This window comes from Oryx dammah, unplaced genomic scaffold (genome assembly GCF_014754425.2).
Source record: "Oryx dammah isolate SB20612 unplaced genomic scaffold, SCBI_Odam_1.1 HiC_scaffold_4, whole genome shotgun sequence".
Taxonomy (NCBI): Eukaryota; Metazoa; Chordata; class Mammalia; order Artiodactyla; family Bovidae; genus Oryx; species Oryx dammah.
In genome coordinates, this window is record NW_024070188.1 from 17,414,883 (window position 1) to 17,437,650 (window position 22,768).

Sequence of the window (22,768 nt, forward strand, 5' to 3'; positions counted from 1 at the left end):
AATGAAAATTATACTATCTGCCCTTAATTTTTCAGTTCCTATTCCCTTTCCTTTTTTAAAAAAATTTATTTATTTATTTTTACTTTATTTTACTTTACAATACTGTATTGGTTTTGCCATACATTGACATGAATCCGCCACAGGTGTACATGAGTTCCCAATCCTGAACCCCCCTCCCACCTCCCACCCCATATCATCTCTCTGGATCATCCCCGTGCACCAGCCCCAAGCATCCCTTTCCTTATAGTTAGTTCTGTTCCCCAAGCTCCCTTGAAATTGAGCTTTTGAAGATCAACAAAACCCTTTTATTACTACATCTAGCAATTATTACTCCTTAACTCACTGGTTACCTCTATTTTATTTGAGAGCAGAATGAGCTGGTTTCTACAGGAAGTATGTAGGTGCAGAGGAAAGGAAATCTTTGCTTGAGGAGAGTGGGAAAAGGAGGTAGAATGAAGACTATCAGAGAATCACTGGGTACAGAAGTTGGAGATCTTTTTTTATGACTGTTCTTTGTATTGAGAATGTTCTTTATCAGCTTTTAGCAATTCTGGTATCTAAGATGGAAATGAAAGCTAGATACAGGTCACGTTTTATGGGCTAAGTAGGAAGAAAAGACTCTTAAGGCAAGGAAATTGGGGATATTGAGAAGAGAAAAATATTATCTCAGAAATATAATTAATGAATAAGTACAAAAAAAATAATAAAGTCATGACCAGAATTTTTTCATCTTTCACTATAAAATGTAAGATTCATTTGTATTTTTGTCTTAATACTAATGTTATAACAATAGTATATTTATTGGTCTACAAATATTTTCCATGTTTCCTGGAATGAAGCCATAGTTAAAATGTAACTGCAGAGACTGAGCTTCAGTGGAAAGGTGCTATTCTAAATTTTCTGAATATTTTTCTTAGATATTTTCTCAACATATTTTATAGCCTTGACTAACTTCTTTGACTAACTGCCTTAAAATTTTAGGATTAATAAGCTGTTATTTTATTAGATAACTACAGCAGTTCAGCAGTGTGTTCAGTACTTTGAGTTGTGTGAAACCATGAAAGGTGATGAAGTTTTGGAACATTCAAAGTCTTGTGGTAAGTATTATATTTTGTTACATTTTAGAAAATGGTAAATTTTATTAATAAATAGATTTGTAATTTATTTTTTAATATCATAATAAATTAGATTGCTTTGGCTAATATAAGATACTTTCCACAGATTTAAGATACAGCATAATGTGACCTTTTGTAGCAGATCTACATTTGAAGTTATCACAATGAATCATACAATCTGCAGTTTTTCAGTTCATAACACACTGTATGTCCTTGTGAGTTACACTGCAGTAATACACTAGAAGAAGAAGGAATGAAAGTATATCAGGTGCATTTTAGTGGGAGGAAAATTTCTACAGAATACTGTTTTATTATTGAACACTTTGACCCATTTTATGATTCTTCTCTGCTTATCCTCAGTCTGAGCTAAAATATTCTAGATATTTCATAGTCTGGCCCTTATATATATATCTAATCTCATATCTAGTTATTGATAGAAGTGAAACTTCTCTTAGAAGGCACACCAGTGCCTACACTTTGGTTATTCCTGTTTCTGCTGCCACTATCCATAATCCCTACACTGGTAAAAATCTTATTGTGAAAGAGTAAACTTTGAGTTTTTCAAGAAGGCTTCTTTGCCTTGGGTGAATTTTTATTGTTCTTGCTGACTTCATACAGCTTTGTATGTGAATTTGATATCTTTTATCATTCTACCTCACTTCTTTAGGGAAATATTAAATTCTTTGAGAATATGAAGGTATCTTATAATTTTTTTATCCCTGAATAAATTCTTTACTCCAGAAAAATGGCCAAAGACCAGTTATTAACAGGCTTCAAAATATAAGTGTTTTGTAGTAAAGGAGAAAGTACAGAAAGAAGCCAGAACTTTGAGAGAAGACAAAGATATATAAGTTTATATGATCTCTCCATTTTCATTTCTAATTTTATTGATTTTTCTCTCTTTGTTTCTTGATGAGTCTGGCTAATGGTTTGTCAATTTTACTTATCCTTTCAAAGAACCAGCTTTTGGCTTTGTTGATTTTTGCTATGGTCTCTTTTGTTTCTTTTGCGTTTATTTCTGCCCTAATTTTTAAGATTTCTTTCCTTCTATTAACTCTGGGATTCTCCATTTTTTCCTTTTCTAGTTGCTTTAGGTGTAGAGTTAGGTTATTTATTTGACTTTTTTCTTATTTCTTGAGGTATGCTTGTATTGCTCTGAACTTTCCTCTTGGCACTGCTTTTATAGTGTCCCACAGGTTTTGGGTTGTTGTGTTTTCATTTTCATTTATTTCTATGCATATTTTGATTTCTTTTTTGATTTCTTCTATGATTTGTTGGTTATTCAGAAGCGTGTTGTTCAGCCTTCATATGCTGGAACTTTTAATAGTTTTCCTCCTGTAATTGAGATCTAATCTTAATGCATTATGGTCAGAAAAGATGTTTGGAATGATTTTGATTTTTTGAATTTATCAAGGTTAGATTTATGGCCCAGGATGTGATCGCAGAAGGCAGTGGCACCCCTCTCCAGTACTCTTGCCTGGAAAATCCCGTGGACGGAGGAGCCTGGTAGGCTGTAGTCCATGGGGTCGCTAAGAGTTGGGCACGACTGAGTGACTTCACTTTGACTTTTCACTTTCAGGCATTGGAGAAGGAAATGGCAACCCACTCCAGTATTCTTGCCTGGAGAATCCCAGGGACAGAGGAGCCTAGTGGGCTGCTGTCTATGGGGTCGCACAGAGTCGGACACGACTGAAGCGACTTAGCAGTAGCAGCAGCAGCATGTGATCTGATCTATCCTGGAGAAGGTTCCGTGTGCACTTGAGAAAAAGGTGAAATTCATTGTTTTGGGGTGAAATGTCCTATAGATATCAATTAGGTCTAACTGGTCTATTGTATCATTTAAAGTTTGCGTTTCTTTGTTAATTTTCTGTTTAGTTGATCTGTCCATAGGTGTGAGTTGGGTATTAAAGTCTCCCACTATTATTGTGTTATTGTTAATTTCCCCTTTCATACTTGTTAGCATTTGTCTTACATATTGAGGTGCTCCTATGTTAGGAATGGAGAGATCACAACAGACAACACAGAAATAGAAAGGATCATAAGAGACTACTATCAGCAATTATATGCCAATAAAATGGACAATGTGGAAGAAATGGACAAATTCTTAGAAAAATACAACTTTCCAAAACTGAACCAGGAAGAAATAGAAAATCTTAACAGACTCATCACAAGCACGGAAATTGAAACTGTAATCAGAAATCTTCCAGCAAACAAAAGCCCTGGTGCAGACGGCTTCACAGCTGAATTCTACCAAAAATTTAGAGAAGAGCTAACACCTATCCTACTCAAACTCTTCCAGGAAGGTAAACTTCCAAACTCATTCTATGAGGCCACCATCACCCTAATACCAAAACCTGACAAAGATGCCACAAGAAAACTACAGGCCAATATCACTGATGAACATAGATGCAAAAATCCTCAACAAAATTCTAGCAATCAGAATCCAACAACACATTAAAAAGATCATACATCATGACCAAGTGGGCTTTATCCCAGGGATGCAAGGATTCTTCAGTATCCGCAAATCAATCAATGTAATTCACCACATTAACAAATTGAAAAATAAAAGCCATATGATTATCTCAATAGATGCAGAGAAGGCCTTTGACAAAATTCAACATCTATTTATGATTAAAACTCTCCAGAAAGCAGGAATCGAAGGAACATACCTCAACATAATAAAAGCTATATATGACAAACCCACAGCAAACATTATCCTCAATGGTGAAAAATTGAAAGCATTTCCCCTAACAAGACAAGGGTGCCCACTTTCACTGCTACTATTCAACATAGTTCTGGAAGTTTTGGCCACAGCAATCAGAGCAGGAAAAAAAAAAAAAAAAAACAACATCCAAATTGGAAACGAAGAAGTAAAACTCTCACTGTTTGCAGATGATATGATCCTCTACATAGAAAACCCTAAAGATTCCATCAGAAAATTACTAGAGCTAATCAATGAATATAGTAAAGTTGCAGGATATAAAATCAACACACAGAAATCCCTTGCATTCCTATACACTAATAATGAGAAAGTAGAAAAATTAAGGAAACAATTGCATTCCCCATTGCAACAAAAAGAATAAAATACTTAGGAATATATCTACCTAAAGAAACTAAAGACCTATATATAGAAAACTATAAAACACTGATGAAAGAAATCAAAGAGGACACTCACTAATAGATGGAGAAATATACCATGTTCATGAATTGGAAGAATCAATATAGTGAAAATGAGTATACTACCCAAAGCAATCTACAGATTCAATGCTATCCCTATCAAGCTACCAGCGGTATTTTTCACAGAACTAGAACAAATAATTTCAAGATTTGTATGGAAATACAAAAAACCTCGAATAGCCAAAGCAATCTTGAGAAAGAAGAATGGAACTGGAGGAATCAACTTGCCTGACTTCAGGCTCTACTACAAAGCCACAGTCATCAAGACAGTATGGTACTGGCACAAAGACAGAAATATAGATCAATGGAACAAAATAGAAAGCCCAGAGATAAATCCACACACCTATGGACACCTTATCTTTGACAAAGGAGGCAAGAATATACAATGGAGAAAAGACAATCTCTTTAACAAGTGGTGCTGGGAAAACTGGTCAACCACTTGTAAAAGAATGAAACTAGATCACTTTCTAACACCACAGACAAAAATAAGCTCAAAATGGATTAAAGATCTAAACGTAAGACCAGAAACTATAAAACTCCTAGAGGAGAACATAGGCAAAACACTCTCCGACATAAATCACAGCAGGATCCTCTATGATCCACTTCCCAGAATACTGGAAATAAAAGCAAAAGTAAACAAATGGGATCTAATTAAAATTAAAAGCTTCTGCACAACAAAGGAAACTATAAACAAGGTGAAAAGACAGCCTTCTGAATGGGAGAAAATAATAGCAAATGAAGCAACTGACAAACAGCTAATCTCAAAAATATACAAGCAACTTATGCAGCTCAATTCCAGAAAAATAAATGACCCAATCAAAAAATGGGCCAAAGAACTAAATAGATATTTCTCCAAAGAAGACATACAGATGGCTAACAAACACATGAAAAGATGCTCAACATCACTCATTATCAGAGAAATGCAAATCAAAACCACAATGAGGTACCGTTTCACACCAGTCAGAATGGCTGTGATCTGAAAGTCTGCAAGCAATAAATGCTGGAGAGGGTGTGGAGAAAAGGGAACCCTCTTACACTGTTGGTGGGAATGCAAACTAGTACAGCCACTATGGAGAACAGTGTGGAGATTCCTTAAAAAATTGCAAATAGAACTGCCATATGACCCAGCAATCCCACTGCTGGACATACACACCGAGGAAACCAGAATTGAAAGAGACACATGTACCCCAATGTTCATCGCAGCACTGTTTATAATAGCCAGGACATGGAAGCAACCTAGATGTCCATCAGCAGATGAATGGATAAGAAAGCAGTGGTACATATACACAATGGAGTATTACTCAGCCATTAAAAAGAATACATGTGAATCAGTTCTAATGAAATGGATGAAACTGGAGCCAATTATACAGAGTGAAGTAAGCCAGAAAGAAAAACACCAATACAGTATACTAACACATATATATGGAATTTAGAAAGATGGTAATGATAACCCTGTATATGAGACAGCAGAAGAGACACAGATGTGTAGAATGGACTTTTGGACCCTTAGGGAGAGGGAGAGGGTGGGATGATTTGGGAGAAGGGCACTGAAACATGTATACTATCGTGTAAGAAACAAATCACCAGTCTATGTTGGATACAGGATGCTTGGGGCTGGTGCACGGGGATGATCCAGAGAGCTGATATGGGGTGGGAAGTGGGAGGGGGGTTCAGGATTGGGAACTCATGTACACCCGTGGTGGATTCATGTCAATGTATGGCAAAACCAATACAGTATTGTAAAGTAAAAACAAAAATTAAATAAAAAATAAATAAATCCAGCTTGAAAAAAAAATAAGTTTATATGCATATGACAGTAAAAGTGTTAGTCACTCAGTCATGTCTTACTCTCTGCGACCGCATGGACTATAGCCCACCAGGCTCCTCTGTCCATGGAATTCTCCAGGCAAGAATACTGGAGTGGGTAGCCATTCCCTTCTCCAGGAGATATTACCAACCCAGGGATTGAACCTGGGTCTGCTACATTTCAGGCATATTCTTTAATGTCTCAGCTGCCAGCCAAAGCCTGTGTGTGTGTGTGTGTGTGTGTGTGTATGTGTAATCTGTAAATTCATAAATTTTTCTAATTAATACTAAAATGTTGTATCTAGCTTTTTTTCCCTACCACTCTCCCAGCATTGCCTTGGTTTTTTCCCTGTCTAGTGAAGACTTCAGGGTGCTTCACTGCAGTCTTTCAACATTTCTTTAGAAATTTTTGCTTTCTTCTCTTTCAGAGTTTCCTGCCTACAGTTCCTCTACTCTAGGTCACCTCTGGTCTTCAGAAAATTAAGCAGAGGCTCTAGGTCACCTGTGGTCCTCAGGAAATTGACCGGAGACTCTAGGTCACCTCTGGTCCTCAGGATATTGAGCAGAGACGCTAGATCACCTCTGGTCCTCTTGAAATTGAGCAGAGACTCTAGGTCATTTCCGATCCTCAGAAAAATTGAGCAGAGTGTTGTAACATTAAATTGATAGTGCACTGATGTATTTCTCTAGCTTCAGCAGCTCTTTGTGTTGCTTTGGAATCATTTTAGATATTCTTTCTTCAGTGTTCAATAAATTTCATCAAACTCACTGTCTTGCCCCAGCCCACATTTTTCTAAGAGGAAATCTGCATCCTATTTCACTGGGAAAAATGGAAGTTTTTAGATATGAAATTCCTAGATGTCCTGCATGTATGCATACAGATGCATATTTATGTGCCCTATCAATGTTCCCTTTCTCCCAGTTAGAATGAAGAGGTAATCCTTCTGTTCCAGATTGAACTACTTGTCTGCTCTTGATTCTGTTCCTGTCTGGTGTTTTGTTTTGTTTTCTTTAAGAACCATTGTTTCATTTGATGTTGTCTTCCTTTCTGTTGGTACCTTTCCTTGCATTCTCTAAACCTGCTCATATTTTTCATATAAAAAACTGAGCAATTTCATATGTACCTTACTTCTCTTTGCTTTCCTTAAGAGAAAAGGCCTTCTAAGTATTGAATATATACCCAGGCCCCATTTCTTTATCTCCCATTCACTTCTCAGTCATGGCAATGAGACTTACTTCTGCTGCTCCATGGTCTTCCCATTAACTTTCTCTTCTTTCTTGCCCTCATTTTACAGCATTTGCCTCTCTTGACTCTTTCCCTCATCTTCCTGGTACCATTCTTTCTTAGATTTCTTCATTCTCATCTAATACGTTTTTCTTAGTCATTTGAAAGGCTCTTTTTATGTCTGTACTTAAAAAAGTTTTGCTCTTTGCTTTTTTTTTCCAGCTTAGTCTACCTGTTGTCTCTTGAGGGAGCCTGTTCACTCTCATGGTTTCAAGTGTTACATATTTTTATATATAAATGATCACCCTGAAATGTTTAAGTCTGTATTCCTTTCCTGAGTCCCAGACCAATGTACTCATACTTAGTATTCTATTTGGAAGATCCTTGGGAACGTCAATATTAAAATATCAAGGACTGAAATCATTATTATCTTTCTAAACATTTTTTCTTCAGAAATAAATAGAAGAATTTACTATGTACTCAGAAACTTGAGAATTTTTGAAAATCTTTTCATGGTCTGCATGTAATTCTAGCTAAGTCACATTAATTTTATTTCCTTGAACATTTATTTTTTGTCTCATTTTCTCCATTTTTTTCTAATGGATGCTTTTGTTCATGATTTTCCTAATGAATGTTAGTTTAAGCCTTGACCTTCTTCCATTCACCTTTCCATGTTGCTATCAGTCAGTTTTCCACAAGCGTATTTGATTACTTTTCTGCTTGAAACCCTTTAGCATCATCCCAGTTGCCTCCGTAATAAAGCCCATACTCTGTCTGAAGCTAAGTCCTGACACATTGTTGCTACCCTCTAGCCATTTGTTTCTCCTGCTTATCCTCCCTGTCCTCTGTTCATATCAGACTGTTTGCCATTGGAAGCCTGGTTTCACCCTTCATTTTTGATACCAGCAAATAGTTCAAGGTCTTATATAAACAGGTACTCAGTAGATCTCGAATGTATGGATGAATGAGTGAATAAATAATATATGTTAGAAGGTGCCTTTATTTTAGCAATTCTAATTTCATCTACTAACATGGTTATAAATATGATTGTGCTACTGGCCTTTAACTGGTGGAATTATGCAGTAATAATGTTTTATATTGAGTTCCTTCCTTAATTCAGAGTTTCTTTATAATGACAGATAACTAACAATCTTATGGTATTTGTTTTAGAATGATCACTGTATGCCTGTTATACTTTTCTGAGATTTGATAAATTTTATAATGAATGCTTTTCTTTAGATTTAAGTGTATTAAAGTATCTTGGGAGACAGTAAAGGATTTTTAAAGAAATTTATACCAAGTGTCTCCATTATAGACTGCAACCTTGTTTAATGTTCAGGGAGAAATAAAAACAGGTACAATGAAATATAATAGCATTAAAACAAATGTATTGTTTTTCTTTTAAGGGCTTAAGCACAAAACTTTCTACTACTCAGGACAGGAATTACAATACATTTATTTCATTCACTCACTGAGTCTTTTGGGAAGATTGCTGATCTATACACAAGGCCGAAAGCTATTTCCTATAAAATTAAAGACTAGAAAAGGTAAGTGCAATTAGGAGATATGAATATGTTCAGGTATGATAAAATTTGTGCTATGATTTTTTAGTTTAGAGATTTGGCTTAGTCTCTCCTGGGATACTGAACAAGATACCTTTCAGTTTGCTGACAGGCTTATGTAAAGTGTTGTTATTTTTTTTTTTTTTTCCTCCCAGTATGTACTTCTTCCTTTGTATAATTCTGTTTCCCCTGTCTTTAATGTTTTCCTTATTTTTTTTCTCTGCCTTTTAAAATCCTAGATATATTGGATGATTCAAGTCTGGATTCAGAACTAGAAGTCCTTGTTCTGATTCTGCTAAAAACTAGCTGTGATCTTTAGGCAACTATGTCTAATTTATTCTTCTGGATATAATCTTGTATTATAGACCCTTTTTTCCTAATTGTCCCATAGTCTCTATGAAAACTCAGATTAGGAGGATAGATGATTAGTTTAAAATTTTCTAACTTGTAAACATATGCTAGAAAATGACTTTCTTTTTCTTCCTTTTTGAAGATTCAGTATCCCTTACAGATCTTCTGGTTCTGTTTACCCAACTTATCTATCATTCACCAACTTGTCCAAAGATGACATCACCTGGTCATTTAGGTAATCTGCTTCTATTATAAATAGAGAAATAGAAACCATGGAAAAATATTCTATTTTCTGGATGTTTCGACAGACCTCATTTGGTAAAGAGATTTCATTAAGATAGCATTATTCATAATAAATTACATTGGTCCTGTCAAGTATTTGCTTAGTGAATTTATGGAGTATGGAATATTAGAGTATAAATTAAGAACTTTTCTTCATGTAAAACACTATTTTGTTTAGTATATTAGGAGGCAAATATCTGTAAATGTTAATTTATGAAACTAAAAATACCACATTAATTTTGGGACTGTTCTCTATGAAACAAAATATCACATTAATTTTGGGACTGTTCTCTATATTATATTTATTTATGTCTGTGTCTTCCTGAATATATATATTTTTAAAAGTCTTAAAAAATGTTCATTTATTTCATTGGTTTTATACTAATAAAAGAAATATGCTAGTTTCCATTACAGTTTCTCCTCTGCTTTCTTTTTGGCTGTGTTTTATATTTTTTAATAATTCTAGTTTTCTCCCAGGCTTGCCACCTGAAGATACTTTCTTCTTTTTTTTAAGAAAAAGAAGAAAAGTGAATGCAATAAGAAAGATGTTTGCCAGGAGGGGAATAGTTGTGAATTTGCTTCAAACCACATCCTCACTATCAAGCAGAGCTTTAATGTCAAACAGCAAATGATCTAATGATGTCTTTTGGTGTTTATAATGTCATTTACTTTCATTAACTTGAAGATACATTAAGCAAATATTCTCAAGTTTCAGGTCATAATTTGGTAATAAATCATCCTCCGAGCATTGAATTGTATGATTTTTAAACTCTTTAATTAACCTTGATGAGCTTTTTGAAACAGCAATAGCTAACACAGAACAAAAGATGTAAGTAATGTCTTATTAAATTTTCAAAAAATACTTCTTCTTTATCAGAGGATTATTCTCCTGCAAGTATGGCAACTGAAGTTCTTTGTATACTCTGTGATCAAAAAGAATGTGCAATTGAATGCTTATATAACAACACTGTGATTGAGGCTCTTCTTCAGCCTATTCATAACTTAATGAAAGGAACTAAGGTTGGTAATAATTGGGTATTAGTGAATATTCAATGGGACTTTTAAATTTGATCATTTGAAGTATTATACCATTTTCCATATAAATGTATTTTAAATCTTACTTCATACAGTTAGTTGATTTTAGTTATGACTGTGTTAGGGAAAAGTTCATATAACATCTTAATCTTTTTTTCCGGTCAGGCAAGGACTGAAGTTTTCTACTAAGATATTTGTTTTATAAATCTTTTAAGTCTTATGAGTACTTTGTTGTTTGTTTTAATGACAACTGTATAGCCTTTGGAAATATTTTCCTGGAGTCAGCTTTTTTTAAATATGAAGAACAAGTATTATTTTAGATAAACTTATAAGCATCCCAGTTCTGAACATATGTATGTCTCTGCAGTTTGTGCAGTATATTATCTTACATTATATACTGTATCCATCACACCCGAGGCTGCAAGAAACTGCTTAATGTCAGACATTTAATAAGTGGAAGAGTTGATCCCATTACCACTAGTGCAGTCTGTGTAATATATCTTTCCACTCCTATGACTACATTTCTGGGAAATTACTAAAAGCCTTAGCAATAGACTAAATGTTTTTGATTTTCTGTGTCTGTGTTTTGTAGTGTTTTTATTGATTTCTTCTCCCTTTGCCCACCTCTCAGTGGGATAGGCAACTGTTCACCCACTCACATATTCATCATTTATTGCTCATTCAGAAAGCATTAAACATTTGTGTGACTGTGGTACAAAGTGTGGAATTCTGGGAAAGTAAGTGGTTACAATGAAAACATTTTTATCTTTGCCTCAGGAAAACAGGATGACCAGAGAAGAAATAAATAGATCATAATATAAAACTTAATATTATAGAATGCCATAACATAAACTTCGAAATGTAAACCATATACCAGAGCTAAGAAACGTACTCCTGGATCTTGAACCATAGCTATTGCTTCTTCAGTTCAGTTCAGTTCAGTTGCTCAGTCATGTCCGACTTTTTGTAACCCCATAAATCGCAGCACGCCAGGCCTCCCTGTCACCGTCACCAACTCATGGAGTTCACTCAAACTCACGTCCGTCGAGTCAGTGATGCCATCCAGCCATCTCATCCTCTGTTGTCCCCTTCTCCTCCTGCCCCCAGTCTCTCCCAGCATCAGGGTCTTTTCCAGTGAGTCAAATCTTCCCACGAGGTGGCCAAAGTATTGGAGTTTCAGCTTTAGCATCAGTCCTTCCAATGAACACCCAGGACTGATCTCCTTTAGGATGGACCTCCTTGCAGTCCAAGGGCCTCTCAGGAGTCTTCTCCAACACCACAGTTCAAAAGCATCAATTCTTTGGCCCTCAGCTTTCTTCACAGTCCAACTTTCACATCCATACATGACCACTGGAAAAACCATAGCCTTGACTAAATGGACCTTTGTTGGCAAAGTAATGTCTCTGCTTTTGAATATGCTGTCTAGGTTGGTTATAACTTTCCTTCCAAGGAGTAAGCGTCTTTTAATTTCATGGCTGCAGTCACCATCTGCGGTGATTTTGGAGCCCCCCAAAATAAAGTCTGCCACTGTTTCCATTGTTTCCCCATCTATTTCCCATATTGCTTCTTAGCTTTCACCTATCTATCTTTAACTTTCTGTTTTATTGGCATCTTTCTTTTACCTGTAAATGTGTTGGGATGAGGGAAACTCTTGATTGCCCAGTGCACAATTTTGACTACCACCTTATACCTGATCTTTCAACAGTAAGCTTTTAATTATGGCAGGTTGCCATTCTTGTCTTGGCTCCTCTTCCCATTGTTTCTCACCTCATTGTATTATAATCTTGCCTTCATCATATCGCTGATGGAGCTTTGATTGCAGTTGCCTGTACAAGTTTAAAACATGTAACTTTTCAGATTTGATCATTAACACAGTAGATCACTTCTGAAATTATGTTCCCTTAGCTTTCCTACAATCTTTCTGTTTTTTCTGTCCCTTTCTAAATATTCTTTGTTACCTCCGTGGTTTCCCTTCCAAGTCCCTGCTGTCTCAGTGATTCAGGACCTAGTTCACTTTTCTTTCTCTTAGTATACTTTCCCTGGATGATTAGATCTCTTCAGCTCCAGATTTCTTTAGCTGCCTACTAACTTCAGATACCTACTGAACATCTTTTTTTGTTATTTATTCCATGAGCCAAACAGCATTTTAAAAACAGTATTTTTTTTTCCTGCCCTTGCTCTGTTCTGTAAATGGGAACTCCTTCATTCTCTACATTCAATTTGTATTTAAGACCTATAGATTTTTCCCCCCTGCATATGTCTAAAATCCAGGTATTTCTCTTAATCCCCACTGTTTTTGCTTTTGTTTGTGTGTGTGTATGCATGCTCAGTCAATTCCAACTCTTTTGTGACCCCGGGGACTGTTGTGCACTGGCCAGACTCCTCTGTCCATAGGATTTTCCCAGCGAGATTACGGGAATGGGTTGCCATTTCCTCCTCCGTGGGATTTTCCCAACCCAGAGATCAAACATGCATCTCCAGAATCTCCTGTATTGCAGGCGGATTCTTTACTGCTGAGCCACGAGTGTAGGTATTACTTTTGTTTAAGCCCTGATAATTTCTTGCTTGGAATATACACATTTTTTCTTGTTCAGTTTTTCCACTTTCCAGCCTATTCCTATTTTGCCACTAAGGCTACTTGTTGCTTGCTGGATAAACTTCAGACTTTTCAACTAGATATTTATATCGAGTTTTCCGTTTTCTTATATTGTACCTGTTTCTTTCCTGTATATTCCAGTTATAAGAGATTATTTGCAATTTCTAAGTCAGGTTATAGTATTTCCCTATGTTCAAACACTTTTTCCTTGTCCTGGAAAGTCTCTAACTTGGTCTGTTTGTTCTTCAGACCATAGTTTATTGTATCTTGAAATTTTCTCTCAATTCTCCCTGACAGATTTAGGTGTTTGTCTATATTCTCACATTATGTACTTCTGTAATTGTACCTAAGTTGCAATGATTCTTGAGAGTACAAAACAACTGTCTGGCACATAATAGACATTCATTATCTCACGTAAGACATTGAACACTACCCACGGAGCCCCTGCTGCATCACTGGCTCTGTGCTGGGTAGTTGAAATATAGAAGTGACTAAGACATGGTCATTGCTTTTTAAGGAACCTGCTCTAATAGGAAAGACAGAATATTAAACAAATAAAATATTGAAAATGAGGAAAAAGAAAGTTTAAAAATGTGTGTATGAATGAAGGAAAGTAGAGAAGTTCTTTTAAGAAAGATATTTAGTGTGAAAGTAACAAATTAAACATTAGATCATCTAGTTAAGAATTCTTCAGGTGAATATACCTGACCCCTCATTAGTTAAACTAACCCACTGAATTTATTAGAATGTATTGGTTGCAATGTGTTTTTCGTTCACTCACTAAGTCATGTCTGAGTCTTTGCAACTCCATGGCTACAACATGCCAGGCTCCTCTGTCCTCCACTCTGTCCCAGAGTTTACTCAAATTCACGTCCACTGAGTCAGTGATGCCATCCAACCATCTGATTCTCTGTCACCCCTTTCTTCTTTTGCCTTCAGTTTTTTTCCCAGCATCAGTGTCTTTTCCAGTGAGTAGGCTCTTCACAATCAGGTGGCCAAAGTGTTGGAGCTTCAGCTTCAGATCAGTCCTTCAAATGAATATTCAGGGTTGATTTCCTTTAGGATTAACTGGTTGGATCTCCTTTACTGTCCAAGGGACTCTTAAGAGTCTTCTCTAGAACTATAGTTCAAATGCATCAATTCTGTGGAACTCAGCCTGTGATCCAACTCTTTCATCTGTACATGACTACTGGAAAATCATAGCTTTGACTATATGGGCCTTTTTTGGCAAAGTGATGTCTCTGCTTATTAATACACTGTCTAGGTTTGTCATAGCTTTCCTTTGAAGAAGCAAGCGCCTTTTAATTTCATAGCTGCAGTCACTGTATAGATATATTCAAAATTATCGCAGAGAATAGGTGCATTGCATCCATGTAGGTACAGGTCATAAGTAGGTCCCAGAAAGAACAGAAACTTTAGTAGACTTAGACTTCTAGATAGTCTCTAGCATTGACACCACTCTCTAGTTTGTAGTATTTCCTGTGTACTAATTTGCTATATACTGGTAAAACTAGTTTTACTACTTTTAACAATAAAGAATGGGGAAATATGATCAGTTCCACTTTTGTTTTCTCATTAGTTGACATCATTAGCTATTGGCCAATTCATAAACTGATAGTCCTTAGTCACACCTATGGAGAAGGCAATGGCAACCCACTCCAGCAACTCTTGCCTGGAGAATCCCATGGACAGAGGAGCCTGGTAGGCTGCAGTCCATGGGGTCGCTAAGAGTCAGGCACAACTGAGCGACTTCCCTTTCACTTTTCACTTTCATGCATTGGAGAAGGAAATGGCAACCCATTCCAGTATTCTTGCCTGGAAAATCCCAGGGACAGAGGAACTGTTGGGCTGCCGTCTGTGGGGTCGCACAGAGTCGGACATGACTGAAGCGACTTAGTAGCAGTAGCAGCAGCAGTCACACCTATAACTCATGACCCAGTCAGTTATAGGAAAAGATGGTGTCCCTTAGAAAAGATAGTAATATGTTAAATAGCATGTACAATGAATTATATCCAGTATAGCCCAGTGACTGAGAAGTAAAGGGCAAAGAAGAAGAGCTACTGCATTTATCATCTAGAATTATATGCATATAAAATTATAATAGCAGCAGTTGTTTCAGCTGTCTTAATAAACAGTAATAGCTTTGGGTAAAAAGTATGTATGTTTTTGCCTTATCAACTGTGCTGCTGCTAAGTCATTTCAGTTGTATCTGACTCTGTGTGACCCCATAGATGGCAGCCCACCAGGCTCCCCCATCCCTGGGATTCTCCAGGCAAAAACACTGGAGTGGGTTGCCATTTCCTTCTCCATCAACTGTGCTAGTACAAGAATATAATCTAATGACGCATTTAGTTCAGACATATTTCACAGCCTAACAATCATTACTTTCTTTTTTGTTGTGATATAACTTTATTAGATTACAGTACCATCCTTGAATGTTAGTCTGTGATATGTTAGCATGTCATAAAATTATATGATATCTTTAACATACAGGCTGCTCCAAATTGCTCTGAAACAGCTTTAATTCATATAGCTCATATTTTGGCAAGAATTGCATCTGTGGAAGAAGGACTTACCCTACTACTTTATGGAGACAATATGAACTCTTCTGAAGAAAAAAGGTATGTTTCTGTTTTGAATACTTTGCAGACTTTTTTAGTGTGTTTTCTCAAATATGATTTAAACTTTCCAAAAATCTTGTCATATATTAATGAAAATTGGGATAGCTATTCTAGATAGTTATCTAGTTAGGTTTCTTGGTCAACTACTAACATATTAGATCATCAGAAATTTGAAGGAATAACCAGGATTATGAATTCTACAGGCAGAGTAGGTCTTGATGTCTGTAACTTCAAAAGAAAACTAGAATGGTTCACTCTACATAGGATCTTTTTTGCTCCCTTGGACTATACTCTTGGAACTTCTAAAGCCGCAAATGACTGACTTTAAGTTAAACCATACAAAGGAAAGCTAACTACTTCTCCATCTTCCTTCTCTAACCCTTATTCAGTTCTATCACCTGGGTCAGCCAGTGATAACATTATGTTTATGCTTCTAGACTTTCTCCGTACCTGTAATGATGCATCAAATATATATGTTCATAGTCATAGAATTCTTTTTTTTTCAAAAATGGTATATACATTACTTGTGGGTTTTTTGTGTGTAACCATAACCTCTTCCTACCTATGTGAATATAGAATGAAACATTTTTAACAGCTCTACAATACATTTTTGTATGATTTTACTATAATCTATTCAAATTTCTCTACATTATTGGATATTATGTAGTGTCTATGAATTTGCCTCCACAGATAACACCACAATGAGTGTCCTTTTACTCTATTGATGTGGTAGATTACATTAATTGATTTTTTAAAATATTGAACCACCTTGCATATCTAGAATATTTCTTTTTATACATTGTTAGATTTGATTTACTAATATTTAAGGATTTTTGTCTGCGTTTATGAGAGAGACCAGTCTTTTGGTTTCATGATTCTTGTCTGCCCTTACTGTAACACTAGTCTCATAATTTAGGAAATGTTCTACTTCTAGCTTTTGAAAGAGATTTGGCATAATTTCTTGAATGTCTGATAGAGTTCACCAGTGTACCTATTTGGGCAAAGTGTTTTCTATTTAGGAAGTTTATTATTTATTCTATTTCGTTGATAGGTAGGTTTATTCAGATCGTTTGTATTTTGGCAGGTTGTGTCTTTCAAGGAACCAGTCCACTTATCTAAGTTTTCTAATGTGTGGGCATAGACTTTTTATTGATATATTTGTTTTTTTACAGTATTCCTTTATTACCTGTTTAAAATCAATGGAATTAGTAGAGATAGCCTCTCATATTATTAATTTGTGTCTTTTTTCCTCTCTAACCTCATTAGAGTCTTTTCACTTTTACTGATCTTTCAAAGGACTAGCTTTCCACTCCCCACTCATTTCCTGGTTTTAATTTCATTGATTTCTGTTCTAATTTTTATTTTCTGCTTTGTTTTAGATTTAATTTCACTTTCTGTGATGAAAGTTTATAGATTATTGAATTTTAGATCATCTTTCTATTATATGCATTCAGTGCTGTAAACTTCCCCCTCTAAACACTGCTTTTGTTGCATCCAACAAATGAGTTGTGTTTTCATTTTCATTAGTTCAGTACTCTTGCCTGGAAAATCCCATGGACGGGGAAGCCTGGTAGGCTGCAGTCCATGGGGTCGCTAGGAGTCGGACACGACTGAGCGACTTCACTTTCACTTTTCACTTTCATGCACTGGAGAAGGAAATGGCAGTGTTCTTGCCTGGAGAATCCCCGGGACAGGGGGGCCTGGTGGGCTGCCTTCTGTGGGGTCACACAGAGTCGGACACGACTGAAGTGACTTAGCAGCAGCAGCAGCAGTTCAGGATAGTTTTAGACTTCTCTGGATACTTATTTGACCTATGAGTTATTTATGGTTCTGAGAGCGTATTTTGTATGATTGATATTTTTAATTTGTTAAAATGTGTTTTATGGCCCAGAATGTGATCTCTCAGTGAATGTTCTGTGTGAGCTTGAGCAAAATGTATATTCTGCTGCTGGAAGTATTCTGTAGGTACCAATTATATGCTGTTGGTAGTTTGTGATGTTCAGTTCAGCTACGTCCTCGTGCTGGATCTGTCAACTACTGACAGAAAAGTGCTGAAATTCCCGACTGCATCAGTGAACTCATCTTTTTCTCCTTGCAATTCTGTCAGTTTTTCCTTCATGCATTTTGACACTGTCAGGTACACATTAAGGATTGTTACATCTTTTTGCAAAATTGACCCCCTTTATTACATAATATGCCTTTTGGGTAATTTTCCTTGCTGTGATGTCTGAAATTAATATAGCTAGTATAGCTGTCTCTTGATCATCAGCATGATGTCTTTATCTATTTACTTTTAATCTGTCTTTATCATTATATTTAATAGGCTTCTATAGATACCACATAACTGGATCTTGTTTTTTTATCTACTCTGATAGTCTTTCTTTTAATTGATCCTTGTCATTTAGAGTATGATATGATTGGATTAATGTTTACCGTATTTGTTACTGTTTTCTCTTTTGCCTCTGTTCTTCCTTTTTTTGTGTGTTCCAAACTTCCTGCCATCTGTTGTTATTTTTTTCCATCATGTGTTTTAATATGTTTACGTCTGGGAACATATTGTTTTGCTTGCTGACAGTAGTCACATAGGATCAAAGTCTTTGGGTGAGGTTGGTGGGGCGGTGGTAACCATTTAATCCTCACAGTGACTAAGGAAGAGGCCTCCATGGTTATCTCTGTTATATAGATGGAAACACTGAGGCTTGGATTTCTATAACTTTGATTCAGTATTAATAGAAGTGTAATTCTTGTTTCTGATTGTTTTATTTTTGATTATTCAATTTTTCTGGATCCTAAATTACTCATTTTTTCCTACATTCCTAAACTTTGTTACTTATCGTACCCCTTTTTTTTCTCCTTGTCCTTGATGGCTACAAGAGCCTTCTGAAAATTTTGTTTACTGTTGTATTTTAATATTTCAGAAGGGAGTAGATATGAATGTAATGTGTTCAATCTGACATATTTAATCTGGAAGACTTTTTCCAGCCATATATCTGGAAAGCCTTTTTCTTATCCATATATCCATATATAATAAGCCTTTTTCTTATCCGTATATCCATATATAATATGGAAATATTCTTATCCATTATCCATATATAATAATTCTTTTAAAATTAGGAAGACTAACTCTTTGCCATGAGTTCTAAGGTTCTTTTTATTGTTCATCACTTCCCTATTTTTTTCTTTTATATAGACATCATTTAATTGTATGTAGTTAATTTTTTCCCATTATTATCATTATGATTTCCAGGTTTCTTTTTTTTTAGGTGTCTCCCTCCCATTGAAGTTAAACAGAAAAGACATAAAATGTTAGAATTTCTTCTGAATCCTCATTCTGCAGTGGTTTAGAGTTTCTAATTTTATTAGGGAAAGATTAGAAACATCCCAGATATTCAATCACAAGAGACTAATAGATTGAGTTATATTTATACAAAGGAGTGCTTAGCAGTAGTGAAAAGGGGATGAGAAATTTTTTTAATGTATGGCTGTAGAGTTGTCATCAGGATATGTAAAGTGAAAAAACAAAACAAAAGTTTATAGAATGTTACCCTTTGTATAGTAGAAGGGAATATGAATAAATAAAATTATATATGTCTTATTTTCAAAAGGAAATGATAAAAGATTAGTAATAGCTTTAAAGGAAAGAAAAGCAATAGTTTAGAGGAAAGGAAAAAAATATTTGGGTTAAGAGGCATAGATAAAAGATATCTGGGATTATTCCTTGATTGTATCTAGATTTGACTTTAGAATCATGAGTATGTTTTATATACTAAATGTTAAAGTTAAAAAGTAGAATTTAAAAAAAAAGTAAAACAAATGGAAATAAGTGAGCTTTATTACCAAACAGACAAGTTAGTGACATACCTGTGCAGGGAAAGCAATTCAATCAAATTAGGTCACTTGAGGTACATTGTTTTGGTATCATCTTTTAGTCCTACAGGTGCTCATCTGATTGCCCAGTTTTCAAAAAAACTTCTTGATGAAGATATTTCTAATTTTTCTGGATCAGAAATGTTTCCTGTGGTTAAAGGAGCTTTTACTTCTGTGTGTCGTCAAATATACGGTACCTGTGAAGGCTTACAGGTGTTAATTCCTTATAGTTTGCATGAATCTATAGCAAAGGCTTGGAAGAAGGTAAGTATTTTCAATCTTTTTTCTTCCCTGAAAATCTTTATTTCAGATATGTTCAGTGTTATAATATAATACTACAGTTAAAATATTTTACTGGACTTCTTTAGCATCACAGTATTCCAAAGGACATAATGATTTCTAACTTGTCGAAAGATGACTTCAGTACATCCTGTCCCTGTAGGATAGAGCTCTACAACTTAACTGGGTGCTGCAGTCTTTTCTTCTGGTTATTGTTGTTGTTGTTCAGTTGCTCAGTTGTGTCTGACTCTTTGAGGCCCCATAGACTGTAGCATGCCAGGCTTCCCTGTCCTTCACCATCTCCTGGAGTTTGTTCAAGTCATGTCCATTGAGTCGGTGATATCATCCAGCCATCTCATCCTCTGTCATTGCCTTCTCTTCCTGCCTTCAGTATTTCCCAGCATCAGTGTCTTTTCTAATGATTCATCTCTTCTCATTAGAAGTATCAAGTGGCCAAAGTATTGGAGCTTCAGCTTCAGCATCTGTCCTTCCAATGAATATTCAGGATTGATTTCCTTTCAGGTTGGCTGGTTTGATCTCCTTGCTGTCCAAAGGACTTTCAAGAGTTTTCTCCAACACCATAGCTCAACAGCATCAATTCTTTGGCACTCAACTTTCTTTATGGTCCAGTCTCACATCCGTTCTTGCCTACTGGAAAAACCATAACTTTGACTAGATGGACCTTTGTTGGTAAGGTAATGTCTCTGCTTTTTAATATGCTGTCTAGGTTTATCATAGCTTTTCTTCTAAGGAATAAGCGTCTTTTACTTCATAGCTGCAGTCACCATCTACATCTGATTTTGGAGCCCCCCAAAATAAAAGTCTGTCACTGTTTCCATTGTTTCCCATCTGTTTGTTATGAAGTGATGGGATTGGATGCCATGATCTTCTTTTTTTGAATGTTGAGTTTTAAGCCAGCTGTTTTCACTCTCCTCTTTCACTTTCATCAAGAGGCTTTTTAGTTCCTCTTCACTTTGTTCCATAAGAGTGGTGTCATCTGCATATTTGACGTTATTGATATTTCTCCCAGCAGTCTTCATTCCAGCTTGTGCTTCATCCAGCCGGGCATTTCTCATGATGTATTTTGCTTAGAAGTTAAATAAGCAGGGTGACAGGATACAGCCTTAACCTTTCCAAATTTGGAAACAGTCCATTGTTCCATATCCAGTTCTAACTGTTGCTTCTTGACCTGTATACAGGTTTCGGAGGAGGCAGATAAGGTGGTCGGGTATTCCCATCTCTCGAAGAATTTTCCACAGTTTGCCGTGATCCACACAGTCAAAGGCTTTAGTGTAGTCAGTGAAGCAGAAGTAGATGTTATTCTGGAACTCTCATGCTTTTTCTTTGATCCAACAGACATTGGCAATTTGATCTCTGGTTCCTCTGCCTTTTCTAAATCCAGCTTGAACATCTGGAAGTTCATGGTTGACATATTGTTGAAACCTCACTTGGAGAATTTTGAGCATTACTTGCTAGAGTATGAGACGAGTGCACTGTGCAGTAGTTTGAGCATTCTTTGGCATTGCCCTTCTTTGGGATTGAAATGAAAACGGACCTTTTCCAGTCCTGTGACCACTGATGAATTTTCAAAATTTGCTGGCATATTGAGTGCAGCACTTCACAGCATCATCTTTTAAGATATGAAATAGCTCAGCTGAAATTCCATTACCCCAGTAGCTTTGTTCTTAGTGATGCTTCCTAAGGCCCACTTGACTTTGGACACCAGGATGTCTGGCTCTAGATGAGTCCTCACATCACTGTGGTTATGTGGGTCATGAAGATCTTTTTTATATAGTTCTTCTGTGTATTCTTGCCACCTCTTAATATCTTCTGCTTCTGTCATGTCCATACCATTTCTGTCCTTTATCGAGCCCATCTTTGCATGAAATGTTCCCTTGGTATCTCTAATTTTCTTGAAGAGATCTCTGGTCTTTCCCATTCTATTTTTCCCTCTATTTCTTTGAGTTGATCACTTGGGAAGGCTTTCTTATTTCTCCTTGCTCTTCTTTGTAACTCTGCATTCAGATGGATAAATCTTTCCTTTTCTCCTTTGCCTTTCACTCCTCTTCTTTTCTCAGCTGTTGGTAAGGCCTCTTCAGACAACCATTTGCCTTTTTTTTTTTTTGCACTTCTTTTTCTTGGATATGTTTTGATCACTGCCTCCTGTACAGTGTTAACAAACCTTATTCCATAGTTCTTCGGGCACTCTGTCAGATCTCCCTTAAGTTTGTTTGTCAATTCTACTGTATAATCATAAGGGATTTAATTTAGGTCATACCTGAATGGTCTAGTGGTTTTCCCTACTTTCTTCAATTTAAGTCTGGGTTTGGCAATAAGGAGTTCATGATCTAAGCCACAGTCAGCTCCTGGTCTTGTTTTTGCTGACTGTATAGAGCTTTTCCATCTTCAGCTGCAAAGAATATAATCAATCAGTCTAATTTCGGGATTGACTCTGGTAACGTTCATGTGTAGAGTCCTCTCTTGTGTGGTTGGAAGCATTGTTTGCTATGACTAGTGCATTATCTTGGTAAAACTCTGTTAACCTTTGCTTTGCTTTCATTTCTTCAGGTAAAAGAGACTTAAAATAGTCTGTCTCTATATAGAGTTACTCTTTGGAAGTTATTTCTGAGCAATTTTTATGGAGAGCTGGTTTTTATATGGACACTGGAGATCATAATGGAGCAATATTCAAATATAGTATATATCAGTATCTTCCCCCTATATTATCTGTGTGCCTTATTTATGAATTAACTTTGCATGATATTTAAGAATCAAATAATTTAAATTTTGCAAGTAATTTAATCTTTAATTACAGTAAGAGTCAAATATAAAGATGTAGCATGACAGCTTAT

At 35.9% G+C, this 22,768-nt stretch overlaps 1 protein-coding gene across 2 annotated transcripts in view; it reads left to right on the forward strand.

The window, feature by feature from the left end:
- Positions 1-22,768, forward strand: part of TBC1D32 (TBC1 domain family member 32) — a 197,984-nt gene that overhangs the window by 43,378 nt on the left and 131,838 nt on the right. For both annotated transcript variants that reach the window (XM_040239024.1, XM_040239025.1), the window contains 6 exons: positions 1,007-1,097; positions 8,730-8,870; positions 9,379-9,471; positions 10,396-10,538; positions 15,643-15,770; positions 19,700-19,901. In XM_040239024.1, the coding sequence (XP_040094958.1) occupies positions 1,007-1,097; positions 8,730-8,870; positions 9,379-9,471; positions 10,396-10,538; positions 15,643-15,770; positions 19,700-19,901 (798 nt within the window). The remainder of the gene's footprint in view (positions 1-1,006; positions 1,098-8,729; positions 8,871-9,378; positions 9,472-10,395; positions 10,539-15,642; positions 15,771-19,699; positions 19,902-22,768) is intronic.